Source organism: Podarcis tiliguerta, assembly GCF_965153285.1.
Source record: "Podarcis tiliguerta genome assembly, chromosome: 6".
Taxonomy (NCBI): Eukaryota; Metazoa; Chordata; class Lepidosauria; order Squamata; family Lacertidae; genus Podarcis; species Podarcis tiliguerta.
Genome location: NC_139539.1, coordinates 69,700,267 through 69,726,020, shown reverse-complemented (window position 1 = coordinate 69,726,020; position 25,754 = coordinate 69,700,267). Strand labels below are relative to the sequence as shown.

The following is a 25,754-nucleotide window of genomic DNA, read 5'->3' as shown; positions in this document are numbered from 1 at the left end:
GAAAAGGCCCTGGCTCTGGTTGAAGCCATCTAACTTCCTTAGGGCCTGGACCACTAGGGTGTTGTTATTTATGGACCTTGAGGCTCTCCATAGGGTATACCAGGAGAGGCGGTCCCGTAGGTACGAGGGTCCTAGGCCGTGAAGGGCTTTAAAGGTCAAAAGCAGCACCTTGAACCTGACCCTGTACTGCACTGGGAGCCAGTGCAGCTTGAAAAGCACTGGGTGAATATGCTCCCATGGCAGAGACCCCGTGAGGAGCCTCGCTGCAGCATTCTGTACCCGCTGGAGTTTCTGGGACAGCTTCAAGGGCAGCCTCGCGTAGAGCGAATTACAGTAGTCAAGCCTGGAGATGACCGTCGCATGGATCACTGTGGCCAGGTCGGGGCGGGAAAGGTAAGGGACCAACTGCTTGATGCGGCAAAGGTGGAAAAATGTCGCCTTGGCTGTTGCTGTAACTTGCGCCTCCATGGAAAGGGAGGCGCCAAACTCTTAACGGAAGGCAATGGCACTAATTGGGCCCCCGCAAGAGAAGGGAGTTGGTCCCTCATCCCCATGCCATCCCAACCTAGCCATAGAACCTCTGTCTTCGAAGATACTCTGTCTGTCTTAATACTTTATGTTCTACATACATACAAAGGGTAAGCACAAGTTACTATTTGTTGTAGGCTACAGTGCCTAACGCTTAAGTAATTCATTTCTTATGCCAAGAACACTAGAGGTAGCATAAGAAAAAAAGTAGTGCCTGTATAAGTGACTGTTGGTGAAAAGGAATGAATGGTTGACATAAGCGAGCCTGAATGTCTAATTTAAAAACATTTTTTTTTGGTTAGTAGTAACTACCACAGAGATTACTATAAAGTAATCAAAAAGCAGAATTAGTTGTGGCTTTTATAGTTATAAAACTATCCATGGACTGCATCAACAAACTGTCTAGTTGCTTTATAACAATTTTGGTGCCAGTGACAATTTGCTTAATCTTATCTTTACTGATTATGTATTTACTGAACATTAACTAGTTTCCCATTCCAACAAAAACTGTGTCCATCATTATGTTCACTACAGGGAACACCTTGAAAAAACTTCCACACATCTAGAGATACTATCAACATAGAAAGAATGCTGTAGCCAGGGAAAAAGTGTTTTGAAATTATTCTCTTGGCTCACTTTCCCTCAACTTTACCACTTTAAATTCAGAGTGAAACAGAGAACTATTTCCCAAACACTGGTGTCTCTAAGTCCCACCAAAATGAATGGACTTAATCATTAACATACATCCATTTATTTCAATGAGATACAGAGTATGACTTAGATACAATCCACTAGCCCGTGTTGTTTTGATCTCACATTTGCTATACTGTATCTCCTTTTACCATTCCTTACAAATTTTTTTGTTCTTCAATATTCTCTCCAGTTATTCCTTTCCGTTTCTCACTGTATGCATACACGTGTACACAGACACGCATCAAGCAAATATCCAGAGAGATAAATAAAACACAAAATATGAGGTAGGTGACAAAAAATGAAGCACCTTTTTCTCTCAGACGCACGCTACTGCTATATTTTCTCCACTGATTCTCAGAAGCATGAAAGAAACACAAATATTTCTTGGAAAACATGTCTGCATGTGCTTGATATTGGACATAGAACTAAACAACAACAACATAGGTTCCAACAAATAATGGCCAAATATCTGGTTACAACCACACTATTTATTGTACTTTGTGTTATTCAACTGTTCTTTCCAGAAATATACACTTACAATATATGAAAAACACTTTTTCTGTCCAACTGAATAATCCAAATTTACATAAAACAGAGAGCTGACTAAAGTCTTGGGCAATGCTAACATGGAAAGAACATTTATTTCATGTTGTTGAATTTCAATCTCCACAGAAAACTTGTTGAACCTAATGGCCGATTCAACACTGCCACTTTTGAGCAAACTACCTCATGACTGAGACTTAAATGCCAATCCTTCCTCTAATCTTCCTCTTCAAATAGCTGCTGAAATGGGTTCCTAGAAAATTAGGACAGGATTGTAACCAAGGTAAAACTCTTCAAACATACTATATGCTTTGACAAGCATTTCCGATATGGATTATATTCAGAAGCTTACTAACAAAATGAATTAGTTACAGCAAATATTACATTCTCTATAGCACTCTAACAGGAGTGCTCATTTAAAGGCGGAAGCCTAATGCTATGATTCAGAGTGCTACAAAGTTAGCAAATGATAAAAACATTAGTTTTTCAAATTGTTATTGTTACAGTCGAGAAACCAAAATATAACAGGTTTTTAGATTTCCTCATCTTCTAGCACACTCCAAAAGAACAAGAGTTTCCTAACGTCCTTATCAATGGACTTCAGTAATTACCAATATAAAGATATATATTTTAGTAATCTGTATGGCTTGAAGGGGGCACTTGGTTGCAATCCTAACCAGGTCTCCTGAATGGCAAACTTGATAGTAGACTTCATATGCGTACCAACCAAGAAAAACCCCTCAAATGGCCCAAGACCTGCCACTGGGTTGATTGTGAATTCACAAACTAAACATACGAACCGTCACTAGCTGATGCAGTGTTTGTACGTGAAGAAAACAGCAGCATTCTTAAAAGGTGATGGCAGAACCGTCCCTAGATCATTATGTTGTGAACAAAGAGCTGGCTCTGACACAAAGGAAACAGAGCCTGCAGAAGTGGATGGGGTGAAGTGGGATGACCTGGTTGCCTGGGAAACAGAAAGCCATCCTCTTATCTCTGCTGACACAAGGAGGAATGGAGAGGTCCCATGCCCAGGACACCCAGCTCACACACAACACAGCTGCTGGGATTGAGGAAGCACCAAGTAGCCTCACTGTCATTGTGCTGGGGATACCTTTTCACGCTCCCAAGAGAGCAGAGCTCCTTGCAGGTCCTAGAACAAAAATGGGGAGCACGTACAAGCCGGAAGCCTGGAAGGGCCAGACCTAGGTATCACTACCTGCTCTGCCCAAGTACAATGGAGAACCAGAGAGGATAAAGAATAAGACAATGAAAGCAGGGAGTAAGAACTAACTCCAACATGGCCATGAGGATGAGGAGGAGGAGGAGGAGGAGAAGAAGAAATTTATTTATACCCCGCCTTTTTCCCTGCTGCATCTGCACAAAATAGGAACACTACAAGGCCGAGCTTTCAGTCTATGCAAAAACACATTGTTCTTTACTGAGACTTTATGTTCCTGAGTAACACTGTACTCAGACCCATAGTTAATCTCTGCTTGATTTTGCTCAAAACACCTGTAAAATGAGTGACTAGTAGGAGCATGAGCAGTATCTTCCTGTGAAAATTAAGCTGCAGGATGCTATCTGTATTACTTTAGCAGTAATATATTTTCTCAGATTTTTTTTAAACTTTATTTTTAATATAATATGCTTGTTTGAACTTTAGCATCTTTCAGCCCACTAAGAAGATTTGTTTTTCTTTCTATGCAGCCAAAGGGCTACACATGCAAGACTAAGACTTCATTTCTATGAAAAATTGCTAGGGAGTGAAAGATTTATTTATTACATTTATATACCACCTCTTATCTTCCACGGATCTCAAGGTGGTGTACATGGTTCTCCTTCTCCCCATTTCATTCTCACAACAACCCTGTGAAGTAGGATAGGCTAAGAGATGGTAACTGGCCCAAGGTCACTCAGTGAGCTTCTTGGCTGAGAGGGGATTCGAACCCTGCTCTCCCAGGACCTAGTCCATACTCTAACCATTATGCCACAATGGCTCTCTGAAGTTCAATCCAAGCACTCCTTTTCACCTACTAAGCTGTAGAAGAAAACTGGAATTAGCACAAGAGGAATTTTCCTTACTTGTTTCACTTAATGTTTCACTGGAATTCCACAGTCTGAGCAGTGTCACAAGAAGCATATTTTCTATGATTTGCGGCTACAAATTACTTCATTTCCATATTACTATGCAACATCTTAGAGGAATAAGATGCAGAAGCAATATAATTATGTGCAATGGACTAAGTGAGATTCCTAATGCTGCTTTCCTATGTTAAACGAAAGTGGGGATGGCTGCTCTTTACGCGCATGTATCTGCAGGTATAACTTTGTGAATTCTCATATAACTCTCATTATTTAAAAAGCAGACCAAAAGTATGTGAAGGATGGCATCACAAAATTAACTGCTAACTCTTCTAGGTTAAATGTTGAGGATGATTTTAAGTACCTCCATTAAAAAAAACACCACTCACTTACCTGTAACATCTTCAGGTTCTGTTACAACAATATGAGCATTTAATTCCTGTAATTTATGATGCAATTCTTCTAATTTCTTGTTTGATTTTTTCAAAATATTGTCTACATAAGCCAGGTTTTTTTTATCTGTAGTGACCTTCCTGAGGTTTTCTGCTCCTTCTTTGATTTTAAGTTCCTTCCTTATTTCCCGTTTTATTTGGTCCTTTACTTCATCCAACTTCTGCTGTACCATCGTGTCTGAATAGTCCACTTTTTGTCCAATGCTCACGCTCTCAGAGACAAGAATATTTCGCACATCTCCCTGCAGAAAGAATAAAAAGCACAAGAGTTAATTAATGACTTTGCCCACAATACTCTGTAAAACTAATACTCATTTTAAGAGGCCTTTTACTAACCACCTATTTGAAAATGTACTTACAGGGGCAATGACAGTGTTATATGTTGACTGACAACACTTAAAAGTAACAGGTTTAAGTTTCACAACACCTTTCATGTGCCTATTTTTAACAGAAGCCATTTAAGTTCCATTGGATTTGCAAAACATTCAGACTCTGTTCGGATATGCTTGAAAACTAATAGTCTAACACAGCAATCCTAGGCGTGTCTCAGAAGTCTCACTGAGTTCAAAGAGACATCCTCCCAGATAAGTACGCACAAGATTGCCACCTTATACTTGTAGATTTCACTGTTTTGAAGGTGAATTTAGACAATTATTAATCCAAGTAACAATGATGTATTTATGCATATTTAGCAGATATGTCCCATGAAGAAACAAAGATTAAAAAACATTATTTTCACAGAATTGAATCTGGGATACAGAGGCAGGTATCTCTGGTTATCCCATCAAAACCACAAGGTATTTTAGTCACCATGCTATAATATAATCATATGCCTTCACCACCATGAGACGTGGGGGTTTTTTTGCAGGCACCCCATATATGTATATCAGAAATGGCATAATCACATTATCACTAGGATGACAGAAAATGAGTAAGAGTCCCCTATTTTTCCAAAGACTCCTTCCTTCTTTTAACTTGCTTTGCTTCAACCGCTCTCTGAACACAGAGCACAAATTACCATATTTTTCGCTCTATAAGACGCACCAGATCATAAGACGCACCTAGTTTTTGGAGGAGGAAAACAAGAAAAAAAATATTCTGAATCTCAGAAGCCAGAACAGCAAGAGGGATCACTGCGCAGTGAAAGCAGCAATCCCTCTTGCTGTTCTGGCTTCTGGGATAGCCTGCATTTGCTCCATAAGACGCACACACATTTCTCCTTACTTTTTAGGAGGGGAAAAGTGAGTCTTATAGAGCAAAAAATACGGTAGGTTTGAGAAGTGCTGAGGGGTTAGTCCAGTATTACTAAATGTGTAAACAAGTCCTTAGATTAATGCTGCAATCTTTTCAGATGCTACATGCACAGAACCTAGGCATTTAATAAGTGCTTTCCCGTAGAAATGCTTCATACATACACAATCAGCTATTAAACAAAAAGCTAGAGTCCAAATCCCAGTTAAGTAAATATAAAGTCATACTGTTAGCAAATACGAGAGTCTAATTAGATAAAGATGATCACATACAATCTTGTACCATTCTAGGTTTTACACTGCAGAACCTACAAAGCAACTGCTTCCATCAATTACTAGGAAAGTGTTGATGCACATTTCATTGGGAGAGGTGTAACCAATCCAATCTTTGAATGCTTGTCACATTCTGAATGCTGGCTATTATAAATTAGTAATACACATTTCATCATGACAGGAGGGTTAAAAGAGATCTCATATTTCCAAAGATTTGGGCACAGGGGAGTGGGGGCAATGAAATGTTTAGGAGCCCAGTCAATAGTGGAATTTTAAAAATGTTCTTAATTTGTCAATTACTTACACAGCAACTGCCTTCTATATCATTTCGAAAAAAATCTAAATTAAAAAAATGTTAGAGTAAAAATGTTTTTCTTAATATAAAATCCAAGATGAACGAACTTGGGGCGGGGGGACCCTGAATATATTCAGGCAAGTTAATGTAATATTTCAAAGATTAAACACATGCTAACTGGATGTCTTGCACAACAATCATAATGTTAACTAGCACAGTGTTACCAAATGATTGAGTGGTTCAGCAGCAAATCATACAAGTATATGTAGCATTCAGAATGCTTATTCTAAATGCCCTTGTTTGGTGAAAAATTACTCAAATTAAACTATGTTTGCGAGAAATTTCTCCTCTTCACCAAATAACCACCCAATTTCACCCACAGATGTTCCCTCCTTCGCTCAGTATAGTTCATAGATATTGCAGGAAGCCACAAACAGCCAATTTTGGTGATATATTTTGGCAACATAATATATTGGCTCATTTATTTTTTTAAAAAGTTATCTGTCTCCACAGGTTCAGGTATCCAACAATGTTCTCAAAGAGTATCAACTATTATTTTTCTTTCTGCACAAAAAAATGCTAAAAGTCAACCTAAGACTTACACAATCCATTACAAGCCTAGAGTTCTCATGGTCAACTACGCTGGAGAAAGCTGCAAGAATGCAACATTATATTTATTCCCCATGTCTCTTCTAAAGCAACACAGTTGGTTAACATACAGAACATGAATGTTTGGTGCAGCACTATATATAGCAAGAGCCATAAAATTCTCAAGGTTCAAAAGGCAACTGTAAGTAAATATAGTAAAGATTACCCTAGCAGTAATCTCACATCCATTATTCTGACCACAGAACCCAAACAGTGACTTGAGCTTCCAAATGTAAAAGCAAACTGGTTTATAACTGCTTCTGAATGTTATGTGTTCACTCTAGTGACTTATCTTGACCGCAGTGGCACTCTAAACTCTGCTTTATGCAGGGAGGTGGACATCACATTCGTTCATGCACTGCTACAGTGACATGAGAGCAAGATAGACTCGCCTCTTGGCTGGGCATCCTCTTTCTCTTTTCCCTCCTGCCCCAAAACTCGAGCAGCAAAATCATTTGCAAAGTACAGTGTCCTCAAGATACAGAGTAATGGCCATAATTGTGATTTGGCAGTTAGATGGCATGTGCTAGTAGCCATCATATTTTACCTATCACTTTACAATGGTACCTCGGGTTACAGACGCTTCAGGTTACAGACTCCGCTAACCCAGAAATAGTACCTCGGGTTAAGAACTTTGCTTCAGGATGAGAACAGATACCGTGCGGTGGTGGCAGCGGGAGGCCCCATTAGCTAATGTGGTACCTCAGGTTAAGAACAGTTTCAGGTTAAGAACGGACATCCAGAATGAATTAAGTTCTTAACCCAAGGTACCACTGTATTTATCTTTGTTCAGGTAAGATGTTATACTATTGTCTGAATTGGCTATTAAATTCAGAAGAAACCATGCTGCATACATTCAGAAAGTAAAGCTAAACATTTAGCAATCTGCTAGAGATCTAGTATTCTGTAGCCCTTCCAAATACTTTATACCTCTCTTATAAGAAGTGTTGGAAGATATCTGCAAACTCAAGATCCTCTATCAGTTCCCCCCACCCCTGCCCCCTGAACCACATACACGAGTCATTTACCAGCAGAATGTGTTAGCTTATATAGAGTGCAAAATGAACAGGAGCAGGGAGATCAAAGTCTGTGGTACTTCCTAGGATGAAGACAGACTACCATGGAATTGAAAGCATCAGGATTCCAAAACTGCAGCACTAAATTGAACCAACCTTCATTTAAAATGAGAATCTCAAATTTCCACCTGCTAGCAAGACTACATAAACCCTGCAGTCCTAAATTGATCCTACAGAATGCAGCAGAGTGACTGCTTTGATAACTATTCTATCTGCACTGTTTATCTAATTTATTCATTGCAGGGAACAGTCTAGCAGAGAAACGATATGCTTTATGACATCCACTGTGCAAAATGGGAACCGTGAAAATTTCAAATTCAGACAAATACTGTAAGTTATAAAAGCTATCCACATATGCTTAGATTTGCAGAATTCTGACTGCGTAAGCAGTTACCTTACTACAGAACCTAGAGCTTTAGGGATAAGAGCACTACATGACTAAGTCCATACATTCAGATGGGCTTTAGATTTACTTTTCTTGAAGAGGTGTTATCCCTTTGCCCACCACATTGAAAACTACTTTCAAAACTGACAAAAGTTGATGGAAGAGAGCCTCTTGTTGGAAAACAAGTCATAATTTCCAGTACACTCGGGCAATCACATTGAATTTCCACAAGCATCTCTCTTGTGGAAGGTAGCCACATTATTTTCGGTGGAGTCTTTCTTTAGATGCTTTCTTGCAATGTTCATTTTTAAATGCTTAAAATGTTATTATTATGAAATTGCAAGCATATAAACATCATAATATAAAATCATATTTATATCCAAACTTACTTCAGGACTTTCACCACTTCTTCTCCCCTTGAAACTCCCTCTCCACACTACAGTTTTCTGGAGATCCTTACTGAAAGGATTCTACGTTGGTTTCTATTTACCCAATACTGTCAGAATCCTCAATCTGGGATTCACTTCTGAATTGCTCTTGTTCGGGAAGCTTTGCAAAATGGGAAACTGAACAATTTCAACTCAACCATTTGGTTGCCTTTAGATTTCATCATGCCTACAAAGTATACCCAATGGGTCCAGTCCAAATATGACTGGATCGTAGTTATATCAATAAATTACACTTTAAACTAATCACAGTTTGTCTACTGTAATCATAAACTTCACTTAAGTTTAAATTCAGAAGAAGGTATATTCAACCTCAGGGAGGACTACATGAGCCCAATGCTTGAGCAAGCTCATTTACATTGCACTTTGCCATGGTTAAGCATTACATTTACACTGGGCCACCATCCCTTGATTCATGACCAGCTACAACATGCAAGGGATAGACATGAAAAAGTGAGGAATCATTCCAGCATATAGACTACATGCAGCTGAAATATTTATCAGTGCTTAAATTTCTAATTCACAGTGATGCCCCTCTCTAATGTCCAAAATGACCAAAGACAAGGCAAATAATTTTGAAGTAAGGGTAAATACCTATGCAGATCTCTTCTTATCTTGTATGTTATATACAGAAATCATCTTGTAACAGCAAAATCCCAGTGCACAAGTGAATCAGCAAATGTATATATGGGGCAAGTATTATTTACAATAGTGGTATGGCTAGTTAAGCAAGTTTGCATGACTCAGACTGATATTTATACCACTATATACAGGTACCAGATAAAAGTCGAAATAAAGAGAGCTCCAGCAGTTTAGCACTTGAGCTTAGTATCAGGATTGTAAAAGATGGCAAACATTATGGGGGAGTGTTAGCAGACCAGACCAGGTATATGTGCCCACACTTTGTGCAAGTCAAAGAAGGAATAGGTTGCCTCCAAATCAATACGGTTTTTAAAAATTGTTTGCAGCTAATACACATTAGAATGCAACACACAAAGACAAGACACCTCAAAAGGAAGTTAAACATTTTCAGGAATACAAATTGCCAGCATTTAATATTGTTCCTCATATCATTTTAAAATCCGCATGGCAGCCTAGCTCTCAACCCTCTTTAGGGTCAAAAAAAGTAGGTGTGTAACTTTCTTGCTGTAGATAGCAAACTTGTCTTAGCCAGCAACAATCTAATGTTGAAATCATCTGACTGATCTTCCAGAAAATTATGAAATAAAAATGAACAACACCGATCAATCCCTGGGGAAGCACCATATTCCTGCTTGCAAGAACTTCCGTATTTGGAAGGTAATCTTATACCTACTTGGGAAAAGGAAATGAGCCACGCCACCTGTGTAAGAAGCGCTGGAATTTCTTGATTACCAATTGTGGGGGTGGGTAGGTATGGAGAAAAGAACTCCTGAACTGCATCCTTTATGTACAACGGGTGGGGAATCTCTGGCCTGTGATATCAGCTGGGAGGGCAGGGTTCAATTCTGCCTTGTGCCTTGGCTGAGCACACCTGTTCCCAGCAGGAAACAGGTGATCACAGCTAAAACAAGATTTAAACCCTGCTTGTCAGCTGGGAACAGGGGCACAGAGCCCAAGTTTTTATTTGCTTTTGTTTCTGCAGGCATTGCCTGAAAGAGACCTGTCCTGTGCATAGCTAAAAACTTAAAATCTAGGCTTCTTTCTCTCCTTCCCATTACTTGATGAGTATTTCTTTGTTTGTTACTATGTTCTGTATTTTTATTATAAACTGTCCTGTGATCCTCAAATGAAGGACTATATACATATTTAATAAACAAAATACAGTGGTACCTTGGAAGTTGAACGGAATCTGTTCCAGAAGTCCATTCGACTTCCAAAATGTTTGGAAACCAAGGCGTGGCTTCTGATTGGCTGCAGGAAGCTCCTGTAGCCAATCAGAACCCATGGAAGCCCTGTTGGATGTTCGGGTTCCAAAGAACGTTTGCAAACCAGAACACTCACTTCTGGGTTTGCAGCATTCTCGAGGTAAAACATTCGACTCGTAAGGCGTTCACAAACCAAAGTATGACTGTATTACATAGTGAAGTCAAACCTTGTTGTGCACCCTTAGGTGTAAATACTGAATCTAAGAGCCCATGAGTCCAGTTTGAATATTAGCATCAGTATTAGAGTACTGCATAAGAAACAGCAGTTATCCACTGAAGTAACTGCCAGATTTTTCAAGACAACCCACAACTGGTTTCATTTGCCTAAGTCGATGCATCACAAGATCTCAAAAGCATTTTTTGTTTTTATTAACCGCAACCTGCCCAAAACCTTAGCAGAATTTCCTTTTTTCCCATTCTTAAATGGTTCACACACTCACTTCATTAGACCAAATAACTCTTATTTTGCTTATCTGATTTATTTCACTTTAAAGTTCTCGCTGGTTTTACTAGGGACTACTTACATCTCCTATCCTCTACAACCTGCAGGCCATACTTGGCCTGTCAGATTTGGCTTGGAAAGGTAGTTTTTCCTAAACTACACCCACCAGCCTCACAACTGACATGACATGGGGTGTCAGGTGTGGGGCAGATATCTTGTGTTCCTATGCACACTTAGGAGCCATAAAGTGTCCTCCTGATTGCATGTTGGCAAGGGAAAGCAGTCTTTTACTCTATCACCCAACTACCATAGAATTGCACCAACAATTCTTCTGTAGATTAAACACAAATTGTGTTTTAAAGGGTAACAGATCTTCATGGGAGTAATTAAAAGATACAAAATAATCAATACGTATAAAAACCATGGATTTAATTTTTGTATAAAGCAAGGTTGGGAACTTCTGGCCAATGTCTATGGGCTCTCTACCAACCCTAAGGATGTTCCTCAAAGGCCCTCACTAGTCCTAATTGATTGCTTTTGCCTGACTGGAATTTGTCCTTCTTCCGAGGTAATGCCACTTGTTTGCCTGAATGGAGAAAGGATGAGATCTACTGTTCTACCCACTTTTCCTCTGCCTGCCTGATAGGTTGACAAGAAAGTTGACCATAAGGAAATGTGGACTCCCCTTTGCCTGAAAAATGTTTCCAACCCCTGGTATATAAGATTGCAGCCTAAGAGTGCTATTACAGATAGCTGTATAGAGTGCTTTTCAATTCAGAGATCCAATTAATGAGAGCTATTAAAAGGTGGTAACCTAATTTGGCTTTCAGAAGATTGACAGTACCTGCCAGACAGTACTGACCAATCATAGGAAATTATTTATTTACTTCCCTAATGAGGCCTTCCGGAATCCACACAGTAAATGCTTCCTGAGAAACTTTCCCTATTAGTGCTCATTCACAATCTTTGGGCTTAAAATAGCTCAGCAACTTATTCTTGACTTTAAATACTCAGCATTAGAAATGAATTCAGTAGATTAAATTCTAGCATTAAGATCAGAAGATGAGTAAAGCTAATACAATTTTTCCAACTGTTGCAAATTTCCAAAATAATAAAATTGGAAAGAATCACCATCTGAGGGCTAAACCTCACTCCACCAAACAAACAAACAAACTTTGCTATCAAAGAAAACACGTCTCCATTAAAGGAGATTACAGAGCTCTACATGGGCAGCAGTTCAAGAATGCTACAGCAGTAGTCAGGCATATTTGACTTACACTTCTCTTACTTTTCCAGGGATACTTCTAACTTTAGAACATATCCACAGTCAATGCAAGTTTTTGAAATATCAGTTTATTCTATAAATTGCTTCACATGAAATAAAATTAGTTGTGCAAGGGACTAAATCAAATATGTGTGCATTGTGCTCTCTGCAGCCCTTCTATAATGTGCCTTGTGTTCATTTTTGCTTTTCAGTTTGACTCACATTCATCTTGCTGTGTTTGTTAACTGCCAGAAACAATTCATTTAAAAAATAAATAAAACTTCAACGTTTTATTTAAAGTTTAATTTTCTTTCAGGTGGGGTGACCTATCGTCTCTCTCATGATTTCTGTTGCCTTTTTTAAGGAATAAAAGAGTACTCTCCCATTGTTTCTACTGTGATATGTGTTAGATCAGTAGTCTTCAATATTTTCAGACCTATGAGTCACTTATAATCAAACATGAAATATTGAATCCAGTTTCAGGGCTAGTTCAAACATAATGATCTCAGGCACTCTCTTCTCCCCAATCTTTCATTTTGCAATTCATTATTTTCAAGATTTATTAAACCAGAATTTCCATCTTCATCTGAACTGGGAAACTATGGTTTAATCTCAGACTTTAAGCCATCAAACCACAGTTTAGCAGTTTGGATACAACAAGAAAGCTTAGTTTAATAAACCCCAAGAGTATTCTGACATGATGGAGAAAGTAGAAGAGAAGGGGAGGTGGGGAAGCTGTCTATGGGTCAACAACCATTGTTGGACCAAGTGTGTGCAGAGCAACTGCAACTACATGTTCTCTCAAAACTGTAATACACTCTAATGCAGGGCTGGGGCATCTTTTCAGTAGAAAGGCTACATTCCATTATGGAAAACCTTTCAGAGACTGAATTCCCAAAGTGTGGAAGGTGGGGCCAGGGGAAACAGTGGATGGAACAAAGGCTGAAACTCCTTTGTACAGTAGGCCACATTCTAGCCACACAAATGCCCAAGGCATTTCTACACCAACATCTATGATGCCATCCTCCATTCACACAAGCAAGAACATTATCACAGTTCAAGGATATATTCCATCTGGGCAAAAGCTCTTCAGAGGCCTCAGAACAGAGCTGGTAAGAGGTATGGCCTAGTGAAGAGGCATGAGCTGGGAGAATCCCAAGGAGCAGTGAGATAGGCCTGTACCACCGCATTTCATTCAGGCTTGAGGCTCCCAAACAGTGCTCTAAAGTAGTATTTTTATTCTTGAACTGAATACTGTCCCAATTCAAAAATGCATGAGACAACTTGGTATGTGTAGAACTCCTGAATCACATTCGTAAGAAAAAAGGCCATGCCGCAACACCAAACAAAGTATCCACCCAAACTCAGGGAAACTTCAGAAATGACACTGAATGCAGAACAAGAAACTAATTTTGGAAGAACAAATTATGTTAGACAAAGTAGAAACAGCTGCTGCCACTATCTAAATCTTGTCCAAAGTTCTAAGGGCTTTACTGTATTTTCTATCTCAAATTGCTTGACATCCAAGGAAGCTCATGCACCTGAGATTTGTCCACACACTTTACATTCCTACATGTAGCAAATATCATGACTATGCAAATCCTGCTCATCTCAGCTGACCAGGGTATAGTTGCCACATAGTCATTACTACCAAATACTCAAGTGTTGGTATTAAGAGATCAAAGTATCATACTGGCTCAACGCAAATTTTTCATTCTATTTACTATAATGCAACCAGCACACAAACATAACATTATTTGCCCCTCACAGGGAATGCCATATGAAGTAACAGTAATTATATTTTTCTTATGTATTTCCTGATATCAAGACTGTCAGCTGTAGCCAGTCATAGGTGAAGGTCTAAGTTCAAACGTCCAACTCTTCCTCCTCTATTTTGAGCTTTCCTTTCAACTGGGACAGATCCACTCAGATTGGCCTCTTATGCTGGTTATGCAGCCATGAATGTTTCCTTTAACCAGGATAAAGTCTCTGAGACTTCCTGCTATATGGCCTGGCTCAAGTGGTCCACAAATTTTGGCATTCTTTGGCCAACCCAAACATTTGTGGTTGCAAGAACCATGCTCCTCCGGTAATGGGTGGGGTCTTGCCCAGACCTCACACAATATAGCTTAAGTCAAAGATAAACCCAATCTCCTCTCTGGTGCTCCAAGCTTGGAGCTGCGACTGGAGGTGAATGGGAGACAGCAAACTTCCACCCTGCTCCAGTTCTGAATGGACACAGGGAAGAGGTTGGAAGCTTGTTTTGACTCTATGCTAGCCAGGTGCCCAGAGGCATACAGCCAGCACACAGCGAATACACCTTGGCTTCTCCACTCCACCTTAGGAGCTGGATATTTAGAACCGTGGGTGCAAATTGTGGTTGGCACCAACTTTGGTTAGCAAAATGCTGGCATAGTCATAATCACAGCTATCTCTGAAATGGCTAGAGAATGATGAATGCCTCCACAAGTAGGTCAATAAATGAGGGAGAAACATTTAAGTCCACAGGGTGCTCCCAATCTCCTATATGTAGTTAAGGAATACAGGTTGCATTACATATGCTGTGACGCATATTCCCACTATTGTAAATATGCTTTCTGAATCATACCCACTTTCAAAAGATAACAAACATTTGTGACTTAATCAAATGCTGGGATTAAACAAAAGACATAAAATCACTAAATCAGTACCCGTACAATGTGGACTTCCATCCTATTTTGACAAATTTGTATTAGTATTAAACTGAAGCGTACAATCAGTGACCTGTGCTCACAATTATAAAACTGTCATGATAGTGAGGGTCTTCCAAAGGAATAATAGATCCATTTTCTTGTCCACCAGCTCTCAGCTGAGCATGAATAGTGCTAGTTCTCCCTAAACCTTTTACCACTTGTAAAGAGGTATACAACTTTTCTTATCTTCACGATTGGTGCTAAATTTTTAAAGAGCAAAGTTCCTTTTAAAAAATCTCGTCAACATAAAAAAGTCTTCAAGAGACTCCTGAAAGCCCAAAGTGAGGATGCTTGCTGAATTTCAGCTGGAAAAGTGTTCTGCAGACATCAAGTTTTGAGGTTAGCAATGTGTGGACTACAGTGCCCACATTATCCTGGTCCAGGTACAGATGTAACTGCTGTACCAGACAAAGCAGGTAAAAAGCACTTCTAGCCACCAAGGTCATTTTGGCCTAATGACAAAGACATTTCCAGGAATACCTTCCCAAGCTACATTTCCCCAAGAAACCTCATCCAGAGCAGAAACTGGTCTGTAGGTTGCACAGCCTCTCCTAATTCAGATGCTATGTAGAGGTATAGCTGTGTGTCCTCAGCAAACTGATGGCACCTTGCTCCAAAAATCCTAATGACCACTCCCAGTGGCTTCATAAAGATCAGACATCAGCAAACTCCGGACCTCCAGATGTTGGGGACTACAATTCCCATCATCCCTGTCCACTGGCCCTGTTAGCTAGGGATGATGGGAATTGTTGTCCCAAACATCTGGCGGGCCAGAGTTTGCCTATGCCTGATATAGATGTTAAATAGCACTGGAAACAAAACAATACCCTGCAGAACCACATTGGACAGGTGCCAGGAAGTCAAAGAGAACTCCCCCGATGCTACTTTGGGACTCCAATACCCATCCCGCACAGTTGATCTAGGAAGATACCATGGTCAGTGGTATCAAAATTTGCTGAGAAAGTAATTGTAACAGGGATGCACTCCTCCTGCCCTGATATAGGTCATCCATTAGGGCAATGAAAGCCGATTCAGCACTGAAACCAGGCCTAACCCCAGATTAAAGTGGAGGCAGATAATCAATGTCATACAGGAACACTTGCAGTTGCTCTGCCACCACTTTCTCCTAGAATGGGACATTGGTAATAACTGGCTGGTAGTTCTTACACACCATTGGGCACAGGGTGGGTTTTTAAAGGTGCAGTCACATCACCAACTCTTTAAGAGCAGCTAACACTTCCTCATCCATCCAGTAACACCAGCTGGCTTTAACCAGTCAAGAAGGGCAGGGGTCCAGAGGGCATGTGGTCAGATGCCTTGGGGCAAGTATCTTGTGAACATTATAAATTTTCATCATATGGAAATAACAAACGTCACATTGGATGCCTCAACTGGATTTGCTTTAACAGCAGCATCCATGTCACTACAAAGTCACGTCTCTCTCAATCAATTATGGAAAACTATTTTAAAATCCTGGGAGCCGCTATCATATTTTTAGGAGCCTATGTGACCATATGTATGAAGTTTTTTCAATCCTGCTCTTGGCTTTTTGCTGCTTCCTTTCTCTTTCTACCTTCTGTACACTAGCAAATTCTGGAAACAGAATGTGTAAAATACACAGTATGCTTCTTTTTGCAACACCATGTGTTATCAAGAAAATTGGCAGAAAATATTTTGACTTTTTCCATAGGAAAAACAAAAAAAGAAGACAAAACTATGAAAGCAATACAAAAAGTCTGTCATGAGGCTGGTATCAACATGCACTTTAACTCTTGGAATTAATAGCCAATGGCATTGCTTTGGAGGGGGGGGGGATTTAGTATTATCAAGTACTAATGTACCCTCATCTCTGGTGGTCAGGAATTCATGGCCTCCATGACAACTATGGGCCTATCTACATGCACACACTGCTGGACTGGACACACCACTGGTGGATGGCTTTAAGATAACTGTCCATAACAAAGGAGTTCACTACCTCTTGTAGATTCACAGGGTTTCATACCCTCTGTAAAACTATCAGGATGGTCTGCTCATGGAGACTGATGGATCCAAATTAATTTCTGACTTCTCTTGGGTAGTTTCTAGCTAACATGACTGGCTATCATGTCAGAGGTATGGAATGGGGAAATGACCTGAGCAATTGACATGATCACTCACAAAATTTTACTTTTCCACTGCAACTCATCAGTACAGTGTCATCCAGCAGAGCTGCTCCAAGTGGTGAAGAGCATGTCAAATCCAAGTCCTCAAAGAAGAACCCTTGGTAGCCCCTCAGTGGCCTACTGTGACAAATTTGCACAACACTTTGCAGATGAAATCATTCACACCTGCTCTTTACAACTGCACATCTTCAGGAACAGAAACTATGGATGTATCCACAGTATCTGCTTTCCAGTTGATGAATATGTTTGAGTTGCTTCTGCCTGAGCATGTGGACAGGTTGCTTGGAGGTTTGAGACTGACTACATGCCCTCTTGACCAAAAGGAACCATCTAAATGGCTGGCAGAGGTAGTGAATGCTTCTTTAAGAGAGAGAGAGATGCCATCAGTTCTGCCACTGCTGAAAAAAACATTTCTTTGATCCTACATCTTTGGATAATTCCCAGCCTACCTACCATTCTTGGGCAAGGTGTACAAGTGTTACACATCTATAGACATTTTTGGAAAAGACTGGTTCCCACAATCCTTTTCAATCTGCCTTGGCAGTTTTGCTGGATGATCTATGTCAGAAGCTAAATGGGGGCAGTGCATCTCTCTTGGATCTGCTGGACCTCTCAATGGCTTTTGAGACTACCAACGATTATATCCTTTGGGTCAGGATAGGGCTTGGAAGCAGTTCCGCAAAGATTCAAGGTCTTATTGGTAGGGCAGGTCCTAGAAAACAGTGTTGAGATTTTTGCACGGTTCTTGGCCTTTGGCTTCCAGGATGCCCCAGCATTATATTTTGTCCTCATGCTGTTCAACATTTACATGAAAATGAAACGGTTGGAGAGAATTTAGGGATTTGGACTAGATGTTGCCAATATACAGATGAACCCTAGCACTATCTCTCCTTTTCATCAAATGCCAGGGAGGCTCCAGAAGGCGTTAAACATTGCTTGAGCAGTTATGGATCAGATGTGAGTACATAAATTGAAGCTAAGCCTGGCAAAGACAGGGTGCTGCTAATTAACAGAGAAGCTATTCCAAGCCTCGGGGTACCACCTAGTCTGAACAGAACCTCTACTCCAGGTTCGTATCCTGGGGGTTCTCCTTGACCTAAATTTGCTCTAGGATACTTAGGTTACTATTGTGACCAGGAATGCTGTTGCAAAGCTTGGGTAAATGCATCAGCCATGCCTTTTCCTGGAAAAAAGCAGGTCTGGCCACTGTTGCACATGCTTTGGTTACTTCTATGTTGAATTTATTGTAACATGCTCTACGCTGGGTTTCATTTAAAAAGTGTTGGGAAACTTCAGCTAGTGCAAAATCCAGCAGCCAGAATGCTGGCTGAAACCTGCTTCATGGAAGATACAACCCTGGTGTTAACAGTTGCAACTGGCTTACAACTGCAAACTTTTACAATTTCAGGTGCTGGTGATTATCTATAAAGGCCTAAATGGTCAGAATAGTTGAGGATTGCATCCTTCCTCATGCATCATTTCACCTTTCATAATGGTAAATAGAGAACTAGCTTCATATTCCTTTGCCTTCAGAGGCATGGTTGGTAAGGACACAGGCAGGGCCTTCTCAATAGAAATATCAAGTATCTTCTATGATTGCAGAATGCCCTTTTAACTGTGCAGTCTGCTCCTACAGTTGGTTTACTGCTGCTCAACTCTCAGTTACTGTGATATTACTGCTGTTTTATCAGAGGTGTTTTTTCAATTATATTGTAAGCTACTGTGAAGCCTCTTGGAGCCAAGAGGCAAGTTATAAATCTTCTAAAATAAATATAGGTGATGCTGCTACTGTATCAACAGTATTCCACGCTAGTTTAAAATAGTCCACAATGTTTCTTTCACAGCCTGTGGCAGTGATTACACTATACTTTTCAGGCTAGGCCTTGCCCTCCAGTCACTTTCACACTCTACAGTATATTTAGGAACGGAAGAACACTTGACATCCCCCCCATTGTACATTCAGTTTGACAGTTAGTGGCAAATATTTGGATTCATCTACAACTATATCAATTATGTTACAGCACTATTTCATATAAACACTTAGGCAGTAACAGAATTTCTGGTCGGGTGTTCATTTCCTAATTGACCATGGATGTGAAATATTGGATACATGCTGCTAGTTTATGGAACTTGTAAGCAATATAACTCCAACATACAAGGAGTGTACAACGAACTGCAATTTACCGTTAAATGGATAATGTATGCTAAGGTCCTATAAATGTGGGAGAGCTGTCATCTTGTATTCAAGCGAGATATCAGAAGAAACTAATTTTGTGGAGAATAAAGGTCGAGAGGTTCACTGTGATGAACAAGCCAGTTCTATACAAAATCAGGAAATGCACCGCATAGAGATACAGGATTAGTCAGGAAGCTATGGAAGGTACATAAGGAGGCAAACAAACCTGCTCATATCTTCTTCCGCTACCCAGTTACTAGATAGTGGTTCCCCACTCTCTACCAGTGAGCACAAAGTGGGAGAGTGTGTGTGTCAGAAAGAGAAAGGAACACAACTGTGGGCACCAGCAAGGGGAGAAAGGGGCTGTTCCCAGTGCAGTGTTAACTCGCAATTCCTGTTGGAAGATTCCTTCACACACACCCCTCCAGCTAAAAAGCAGAGGAAGGAAAGAGCTTTAAAAAAAAAAGAGCAGGAGGAGGTTTGTGTGCTTTACACACGACAAGTTTTACTTTCAGTTAAAGAAACCGGGAAGAGGTAGGCGTGTGTGCGGGGGATGGAGAAAAGGGGAAAGGAAAACCCCTGGGGTCCACCCACCTCAAGGTGGCCTGAGCCCAGAGAGAGAGAGAAGCGGCTCCAGCAGCAAAGGAGATTATGACACTGGGAGGCAGCGTGTGCCTCGCCGAGGAAGGGGGCCTGGAGGGGGGCGGCTCCACCTCCGCGGCCAGGAGGCCCCAGGCTGGAAGGGATTGGGGGGGAGGAAAGGGCGGCAAGGAAGGAAGAAGAGCTTTTCCGGGCCGTGAGGAGAGAAAGGAGGAAGGTACGAAGGAAAGAGCCTCGGCCGCCGCCGCCACCACTTTCTCTCTTTTACCTGCTGCAGGTCTGTGAGGAAAATCTCCCTCTCGGCCGCGTTGGACGCCATTGCTGCGCGCTGGCTCTGGACTCCGCACCTGGGCGCCGCCGCCGGTGGGAAGAAGGCGGGTCTGGGCCGAGGGGGGCGCTCGCTCGCTCCTCAGGCGGCGGCGGCGGCGGCAGGGGCGGAGGCGAGGGTTGAGGGGGGGGGCGTCAACCCCCTCTCCTCACATTCCCATGAGGGGACGGGGAGGGACGGGGAGAGGGGGTGGGTGTCGTTTCGCGTCGGGACGGGCGTCTCGCGCTCGCTCCCGCCCGTGCGCGCGCCGCCCTCCCGTTCCCGACCCTCCCACACACCCCTCCAGTGGGTGGTGGTGGTTCCTCCTCCTCCTCCTCCTTCCTCCCTCCTCCTCCTCCTCCGCCGCCGCCGCCGCTCCTCCTCGACGTCGTCGCCGTCGCACCCTTTGGCTGTCACCCTGTCGTAAAAAGCGGCGCTGCTTGGCGGCCCTTCGGAGCACGTGACTAAGCCCGGGAGTAGGGGCGGGGCGCGTTCTGCGAGAGGAGCGGAAGAGGAGTTCTCGCCTGGAAGGGGGAGGGGGCGGGGCGCTCGCGCTCTCTCGCTCTGTTTCCCACGCAAGGGAGGCAGTCGCACGCTTCTCCCTCCCTGCCCTCGGGGAGCCCGTGTCATATAGCGGGGTTTCCACCCCGGCACGGCAAACTCCGCTCCGACCTCAGTGCTCGCTGCACATGCTCTCCGACCGAGTTCAAAAAAGCTACAGTGCCCGATTTACGTATAAGCTAAACAAGCTGTAGCATACGGCCCCACTCACTTGGGGACCCCCAAGAAATGTAAAGGAAAAACAACAACACTGGGTGTACATTTCCAAAATATAAGATAAAAAAAACAAATAAAACCAACGTACAGCAACAGTGTTTTGTGTTGTGTAGGATCCTATGATGTAAGTAATCCCCCCCCAGCCTGCTCCCAAAAATATCACTGGTTTGCTCATTTTGCTGGTTTGAGCTCCCTTTGCTCGGTCTCTGCTCCTGCCAACCTAGCAGTTCGAAAGCACGTCAAAGTGCAAGTAGATAAACAGGTACCTCTCCAGCAGGAAGGTAAACGGCGTTTCCGTGCGCTGCTCTGGTTCGCCAGAAGTGGCTTAGTCATGCTGGCCACATGACCTGGAAACTGTATGCCAGCTCCTTTGGCCAATAAAGAGAAGCACCGCAACCCCAGAGTCAGTCACGACTGGACCTAATGGTCAGGGGTCCCTTTACCGTTACTATATACATACATATATGGTGCCCACATTCTGCATGGACTGGTTGCATGGCAACACGTGCAAATGGCTTTAGATACCTATTATGTCCCTAAATTACCATATAGCATATATTCAGCACAAAAAAACAGCAACAGTTTGTTGTTGACAAAGGACAGCTGGACATATAAAAGGCCCCATTACCTTCAGTAGCTTAGGGCCTCATCAAACCTAAATCCAGCCCTGCTCTTATCCCATGGGTCTTTGCGGGGGAAAGAAGCTTTCGGAAACTATACGGCGTCTACATCGCCATTATCCACATGCTAAGTCTTTATCCACGGGCTAAACTCTAGAATAGACAGGACCTACCTTTGCACAAGCCATACTTATTTTTCTTGTTCATCTATATGATAATATAATGAGGTTATCTTGGTTGAGTTTAATTATGCAACTATATATATATATGTATAAAAGCAGGACATAGGTAATAGCACAATTCATTAAAAAAAAAAATCAGAAAAAAATGTAACCTAAATTTAAGTTAAAAAACTTTACAATGCTCAGAAATTTTTAAAAATGTACCGTCTCTGCTCTTCCAGTAAAGGATAAATGTAGCATAAAATTTATCAAAACATTTCCTCTTCAAGATAATAGGTCATTTTCATCATTCTGGCAATATCCCAGTTCTTAAGAAACCATTATCCCGTGTTTGGCTGCTGATATGCTTTCAGTGTTGAGCAATTATAAATTTAGTCACAATCCATACATAACAACCAGTTCATGATTCTCCTTTTGGCACAAAATTCCAGATGACAAGACTTTTTCCCAGAAGAACAAAGCAATGACTAAATCCACCACAATTTTCAATTTTTGCTATTTTGCTGTTGCTGCTCACCTTCGTGAATTGAAAGGCACTATTACAGCCATAGCAATGTTGTTCACATAAAACTTCGCTTTCCCCCAATGCCCTGGATGATGAAACAGTTTTGTAATTGCTTCGCCTCAGTGGCTCATTGAAAAAGGTGGAAAGGGTTACCTTTTCACATCTGTTGACATCAGACATATATACCTTAATATTTGGGTAACTTTTAAATAATAACTGGTTTTTTAAAAAGCAAAACCTTCACACCCTGTCAACTGGTTTCTCAGGCTGAATAAATTATATATATTACAGGGCGGGGAATATACGCTTGTCCAGATGTTGTTGTACTCTCAATTCCCATCAGACAGCATGGCCAATGGTCAGAGCTGATATTAGACCTGCAATGTCTGGGAGCCACAAGTTCTCTACCCCTGCTTAATCAAAATTAATTCATTTTTATTTCAACAGCTTTGATTAGTTTACAGCACAGAATAAACCCAAACTGAGCTTAGGCTATAAGCCAGGAGAAACCAAATGTGTCCTCCAGATGTTGTTGAACTACATACGTAGTTACATATTAAAGTCAACCAAGATAACCTCGTTATATTATCACTATATTACTGTTATGCACCATATTTAAATTTAAGGCTGAGATCTGCATTTAGCAACCTAGTGTTTGTTGAACTTCTTAAGTAATACGAATATTAAGATAGCAAAGAACCCATCTGAATAATTAGGAGGAAGCCTCTGACTCAAGTAAACGATAAATAAGTTATATTTAAAGGCATTCGAATCCACATTTAAAATAAACAAATCTTCAGGTCCAGATGGCATCCACCTGAACAAATGGCAAATCCACCCACTATTAAAGAACACAGATGTGAAAGTACTGATCTCCGAACAAAAATATGGAACACCCCTATGATTGGCCTTTCTGCCCAATGACAGGAGAGTGACCGATGTAGTACCATTTAAATAAAAATAAGGATCCAGGGGCTTGAAATGCTGGCTATGGGAGTTGAAATCCAACAATCAACATCTGAATGCCCTACTGAACTCAGTTTCTAGTAAAGCAGATTGGATTTGGCTGGACAATAAAATATTTTTTAATGCAAATAATAGGTTTAGTCTGTTTCCAGAGATGATGGATGCCAAAATTCTGGGTTGTGTGCAATGGTTGCGTGAGCAAAAGGCAACCAATCTTTATCTGCTGGCACATGACTTCTCTTCCATTACAGTGGTACCTCGGGTTACATACTTTTCAGGTTACAGACTCTGCTAACCCAGAAATTGTGCCTCAGGTTAAGAACTTTGCTTCAGGATGAGAACAGAAATTGTGCTTCGACGGCGCGGAGGCAGCAGGGGGCCCCATTAGCTAAAGTGGTGCTTCAGGTTTAGAACAGTTTCAGGTTAAGAACAGACCCCCGGGACAAATTAAGTACTTAACCCGAGGTACCACTGTATTATTATTATTATTATTATTATTATTATTATTATTACTGTAACTTCACCCCAGTGGGCTTCTCTTGGCCATTTGGCTTGATGCTACTGAATCCTTTTCAAGCATGGGGCTAACATGTTAGAGGGACGTGGGTGGCGCTGTGGGTTAAACCACAGAGCCTAGGACTTGCCAATCAGAAGGTCGGCGGTTCGAATCCCCGTGATGGGGTGAGCTCCCGTTGCTCGGTCCCTGCTCCTGCCAACCTAGCAGTTCGAAAGCACGTCAAAGTGCAAGTAGATAAATAGGTACCGCTCCGGCGGGAAGGTAAACGGCGTTTCCGTGCGCTGCTCTGGTTCGCCAGAAGTGGCTTAGTCATGCTGGCCACATGACCTGGAAGCTGTACGCCGGCTCCCTCGGCCAATAAAGCAAGATGAGCGCCGCAACCCCAGAGTCGGCCACGACTGGACCTAATGCTCAGGGGTCCCTTTACCTTTTTAACATGATAGAAATCCTAACTGCTAGCGAAAAGATCCACCACCCTCCCACACTGAATATTTGCTAGAATGGGAAATAACACAGAGAAAAGAAGTGTTATTTCAACAGAATAATTCTTAAAAAGAGGGGAAAACAACATGTTATCTAGTGAAGAAGAACATTGAACTTTACCTTTAGATAAATTAAGTGTTTATTCCTTCTCGAGGTACCTTGACTCCAGAGGTTCCACTCTGCAGCCTTCACTCCCATGGTTGTCTTTAGAAGCTGACGGTGCTGTAGAAATTGAGTTGAAAACCAGTCAGCTGGAGCATGCTCACTAAGTATGGAAAACAGGGTGGAGGATGTTGACTCAACACCATATCCCCCCCCCAATCTTTTTTTGTTTTAAAAAAATCTTCTTAATTTAACTTCATTGAAGGATAGTCTGAGGCAAAGGTTGATATGGAAAGATTTTAAAAGAAGGCCATTTTCTGCAAAGATCTGAGTTTTTACTAACTTTCCACAAGCAACGTGGTTGTGGCATTCAAACTCTTAACGCATTTTGGAAGTGGTTATATTTAGGTGGGAAACATGGAAAAGGCATAGCTAAATGCTTTTTAAAAGATGGAAAAATTAGGTGCTGTCATGTATAAACACACACACACACACAAACACACTCAGTTCCTGACGAAGCAGTTTTAATAAGGGATTTGAAATCAACGTCTTCAGCTCTCCTGGGAGCTCTTTCAAAATCAAGAGAGCTATTCTGTGTCGAAAGTGTTTTCAGACGAAGGCAGTGGGCAAATTTCTGGCAGGGCTGAGCCAGTGGAAATTTGGCACTCTGATCAGTTCGACCAGGAAGCTCTGATAGGTTTGGAACGCAAGAGGGAAACTTGTTTTGGTGAGGCAGAAGGGGATGGCACAGCAACTGCAGAAACCGAAGCACTCTGCTTGCAAAAGAAAGTGTGTTTTGAGTTATGGGTAATAAACACAGCATTGGCTTCAGATTTTGTGCTAAGCACTTTTAGCTTATTGGCTTGATTTTGGGACATAATTTCTTCTGTTGCACTATGTTGTTTAGACAAGCAGTAACCTGCAATAATAATAACAATAAGCAGTGGGCAATAAGAAGGGGGGTGCCACCCCCCCAATTGTCTCAGTGGCAGGCAAATTCTACTCAGCCTCCTTCAATATACCACATCATCACAGGACTAGGTTCAGACCAAGCATCTCCAAGGGGTGTGCTGTGTTCAAGTTCACCCACACAATTGTTTTGGCCAGAGAAGGACTGATGCTGCTCTGTTCTGCTCTGTGCTCAAAGATGATCACAGTGGGTGCAAGGGATATTTTTTTTCCTGAGCGAAGGTAAAGATAAAGGGACCCGTGACCATTAGGTCCAGTCGTGGCCGACTCTGGGGTTGCGGCTCTCATCTTGCTTTACTGGCCGAGGGAGCCGGCGTACAGCTTCCGGGTCATGTGACCAGCATTACTAAGCCGCTTCTGGCGAACCAG

General features: G+C 41.6%; 1 protein-coding gene across 4 annotated transcripts in view; it reads right to left on the bottom strand.

Moving 5' to 3' along the window:
* PKN2 (protein kinase N2) overlaps window positions 1-24,581 on the bottom strand; it is a 50,477-nt gene extending 25,896 nt beyond the window's left edge. For 2 of the 4 annotated variants that reach the window (XM_083444839.1, XM_083444841.1), the window contains exons 1-2: window positions 24,435-24,581; window positions 4,243-4,543 (exon numbers count right to left, since the gene is read on the bottom strand). In XM_083444839.1, coding sequence (XP_083300965.1) covers window positions 4,243-4,543; window positions 24,435-24,512 — 379 coding nt within the window. In that variant the 5' untranslated portion in view covers window positions 24,513-24,581. Of the gene's footprint in view, window positions 1-4,242; window positions 4,544-20,225; window positions 20,707-24,434 lie in introns of those variants that run through there. The other 2 variants (XM_083444840.1, XM_083444842.1) reach the window with 1 other exon arrangement.
* Window positions 24,582-25,754: the final 1,173 nt, after the last annotated feature.